The sequence below is a fragment of the Rhinolophus hipposideros genome (assembly GCF_964194185.1).
Source record: "Rhinolophus hipposideros genome assembly, chromosome: 3".
NCBI lineage: Eukaryota > Metazoa > Chordata > Mammalia > Chiroptera > Rhinolophidae > Rhinolophus > Rhinolophus hipposideros.
This window is the reverse complement of record NC_138049.1, coordinates 32,430,035-32,433,772: the sequence shown is the minus strand read 5'-3', so window position 1 is coordinate 32,433,772 and position 3,738 is coordinate 32,430,035. Positions and strand designations below refer to the sequence as shown.

General features: G+C 34.9%; 1 protein-coding gene across 1 annotated transcript in view; it reads right to left on the bottom strand.

Annotated features, from left to right (window-relative positions):
- Positions 1–2,397, bottom strand: part of THEMIS (thymocyte selection associated) — a gene marked incomplete at both ends in the record, with an annotated part of 167,586 nt that extends 165,189 nt beyond the window's left edge. The window contains one exon of the mRNA XM_081044383.1: positions 2,307–2,397. Within this exon, the coding sequence (XP_080900509.1) occupies positions 2,307–2,397 (91 nt within the window). The remainder of the gene's footprint in view (positions 1–2,306) is intronic.
- Positions 2,398–3,738: the final 1,341 nt, after the last annotated feature.

Below are 3,738 nucleotides of genomic sequence, written 5' to 3'. Positions count from 1 at the left end.
CTGCTGGTGGGAATGTAAATTGGTATAACTACTAGGGAAACTTGTTTTTCATTAATTACCAAGGCTGAGCATACACATATCATGTGACATGTTAATTTCACATATGTATATGCCCAACTGAATGCATATACATGTTAACACACATGTACAAGAATGTTCATGACAATGTTACGGGTAACAACTCCAAACTGGAAATAATTCAAATGTCCATTAGTGGTAGAATGGATAAATAAATTGTGGTATATTCATCTAGTGGGATATTTTACACACCAAAATGAACAAACTGCATAGAACATCATGGATTAATTTTATAAAGATGACATTTAATATATATGCCAACTAGAAAAGGATATGTGCTATAACTTTCCATTTATGTAAAGTCTGTAAATGGACAAAAGTCATAATGATGATAACCTTTGGGGAAGGAGACGGATAATGACTGAGAAAGGGCCTCAGATGAGATCTAAAATACTTTAATTTTTATTCCTTGACAGGGTGATGGTTACATAAATGTGCTTACTTGGTGAAAATTCATCTAGATATTGATTGAAATATAACATAGTACTAAAGTATTAATGATGAAGATGGTCTGAACACCTGAAGAAACATGCTATGTTCTTTTGTAAGACAATATAAAAATGTCAGTTCCTCCCAAGTTAATCTATAAGATCAACACAATCCAATACAAATTCTAGTTGAATTTCTTAAGTAATTAACTGATTTCTTTAAAAACCTATTTGAAAGGTCTGTGAAATTCAACTTAGAAAAAAGAAACAAAAACAAGTGATTGATCTATACATAAATTATATATCGATACTCATGCTGGAGCCATAGTTACAAAAACAGGTGATTTGGACACAATCAAAACAAAATAGACTAATGAAATATAAGAGACAGACTAATCTAGATGCAAGTTTATGATATGGCTTAAACGCAACACAAATCAATGGAGAAAGAATGGCTAGCTTAGTAAATGGCACTGGGAAATCAGGTTTTTTACATGGACAAAACGGAAATTGGATACCTCTGAACCTTATATCAAAGGGTCCTCCAAATGGATTAAAATTAAATGTGAAATACGAAAGTGTAAAGTTGATGTAAAATAATTTAGGAAAATATCTTTGTAACCTAGACATAAAGGACTTCCTATGCAAAGCTTCAGTAGCAAAACCATAAGACAAAAATGATGTGGACTGGTTTATGAACAAAGATATATTTTATAATATTGTATACATGAAAAAATATGGTCTGATTTCAAATAATCAATTTACAAATAAACAAAACTCGATATTAAGCTGATGGCAGCCTACATCAACAGGTGAGTGTGTGTGCGTGTGTGTGTGTGCACGCGTGTGTGTGTGTATGTGTGTGTGTGTTGGATCTCTTATTTGTCAACCTTTGTTTCATTTCATAATATAAAACCTAAAACATTCTTTTGTCTACAAACAGGAAATATTTGCCTACCAACAGTTTTTTTAAGTTACTTTCCCAATAGTATTTCTGCATCTAATTCTACTACTGCCTTAATTTACCACTCTTGTGTCCAGAAATATGTATTTGCCTAGAAAATGATTCTGCATGTATTCAAACTAACCGCTTAAAGATTCTAGAATATATATTATCGGCTTTAACATTCTTTTACTGAATTAACATAGTGAGTTATATCAAGAAACACTAACTTATTATTCAATAATCTTAACTGAATTCTGACTTTTCAACATAGATTCTTAAAAATTATCTTGTGATTAGTAGACATTAATTTCTATACTTTCAAATAAGAATGCAATTATTTAAATTATTAGGAGCTAGGCCCCTATAGAACAAGGATAAGAAGCATTGACATAAGCAACACTGAGAAGTGGTTAAGAATTTGGTGAAGTTTTCTTTTTAAACATTATCCTTTAAAAAATTTCTTTTGTTTTAGAAAAACTAAATTTTATTTCTTACTGCTAGAAAAATAAGTATAGCTAACTTAACTTTTCACTCTTGCATTAAAACAAATTTCAAAGAGAAAGCAGAAATAATTCACCATTCATGTTGAGCTATTTGGAGGCCTACAAAAAGTTCAAGAAACTTCATTCAATTCCTTGACCCTATTCACCCCAGAGTCTTATCTAGTTTCTCTATTCTCTAAGAAACTTGCATCTTGACCACTGGTTATTTAATTACGTTCTCTTTTTTACAATCACTTGTCCTTTAACAGAACTTATACCCGTATATGTTCTATTATAATTTCCTCCTCCAATCCCCAAGAGTATATACTTTATAAGCATTGCTAGCCAACCAAAAGATAGGAGGGTGCTTACCTTCGAAATAGATGCCTGACTGGATTTCTAGGACCCTTGGGAGGGTCCTGAGATCAAGGGAATGGACAAATTCCTCCAGCGACAATGCCATTGCTCAGGCTTGGGTCTTGTGCAGATGTGGTACTTACAGAAGCTTGTGGCTTCTGGCTGTCACTTGTCTGCAGTTACAGACCCTGCTCATCATTCCTTTCTCAGACAGGCAGGGATCTCACACTAGAGCCCAGCTGGGGTGGAGTAGCTCTGTGTGGGGAGCACAGTGAAAAGGGAGGGAGGAGGCAGGGGACAAAAGGTGTTAAAGCTCTTTTTGTTCTGGTTGTGGCTTCATTTCCTTCTGACATTGAAGTAGAACAGGATGGGGGTGGGGTGAGCATGTCTGAACAGACATTGCCCCAAAAATGAGAGTTTGCTGTCTATTGCCAATTCAGTTCTATCTACAGCAGGGGCTAGACGGGGGTCAGAGCTGTCTGTGGTTTGTTGACCCCAAAAGAACTGGAATTTAGGCCTAAAGTCTAATCTTAAAAATGGCACCATGTTAATGCTATATCTCTTTAGTTCATTTCTAAAGTTTAGCTTAATGCTTTATTTGCATACGCAGTACTTTTATATTAAATTTGTTTCCGAAAGTGCTTTGTGTCAGCTCTTTTCAGAAATCTGATACTCTGGAGACAGAGAGTATCGAAACTACTTTTTATTCTTCCACATTAAAAATTTTGCTGAATCTTAAAAGAGGGTGGGGGAGGGGTGCAGTATGCAAAGTAACACAGTAAATTAATTCAGTAAGTTAATAGGAAATTTCTAATTGCCACACTACAGTGAAAGTATCTAAATCAGTTGTTAGCAAACCTGTGTTTCCTGAGTTTAGCTCTGCATTTGATCTACAGATTACTTCAGCTTTGTCTTCTCTGTTCCTCATTTGTCTCATTTATCAAATGGTGAAAACGCAAAAGGAGTCAAATAAACTGTACAATTTCTTCCCTGGCTAAAATTTTACAATTCTGATCCTGTGGTCCAAATTTAGGGGTGAAACCGCCCGAAGTTAAAGGGAGCAACAGAAGCCCTATGAAAACAAATCTTAAAACTCATCCCCCTCTCTCTTCTCTATATTTAGCTGAAAGAATGTTTTAGAGCTAGAATATACAATTCAAGGTGATATTTTCTAAGTTCCCTTAAGGATGACTAAAGGAAGGCTAGTTGGTATACCTACAAGAGAGAGACGCTAAAAAGCTGCACATTCTCCTTATAAATTGGACTCCAGGCTCCCTGTCTAGAAACTGTTTTAGCCTTAAGTTGCAGAAAGCATAGCCACGTAGAAAGGGTCAGGTCTCATCCCAGCTCTACCATATTGTTCATGTAAATGACCCAGGGATAAAAATATTGCCTTGTTTTGATATAGAGCTTTAAAACTCTTAGCTCTTATGATTGTGTTTGATAC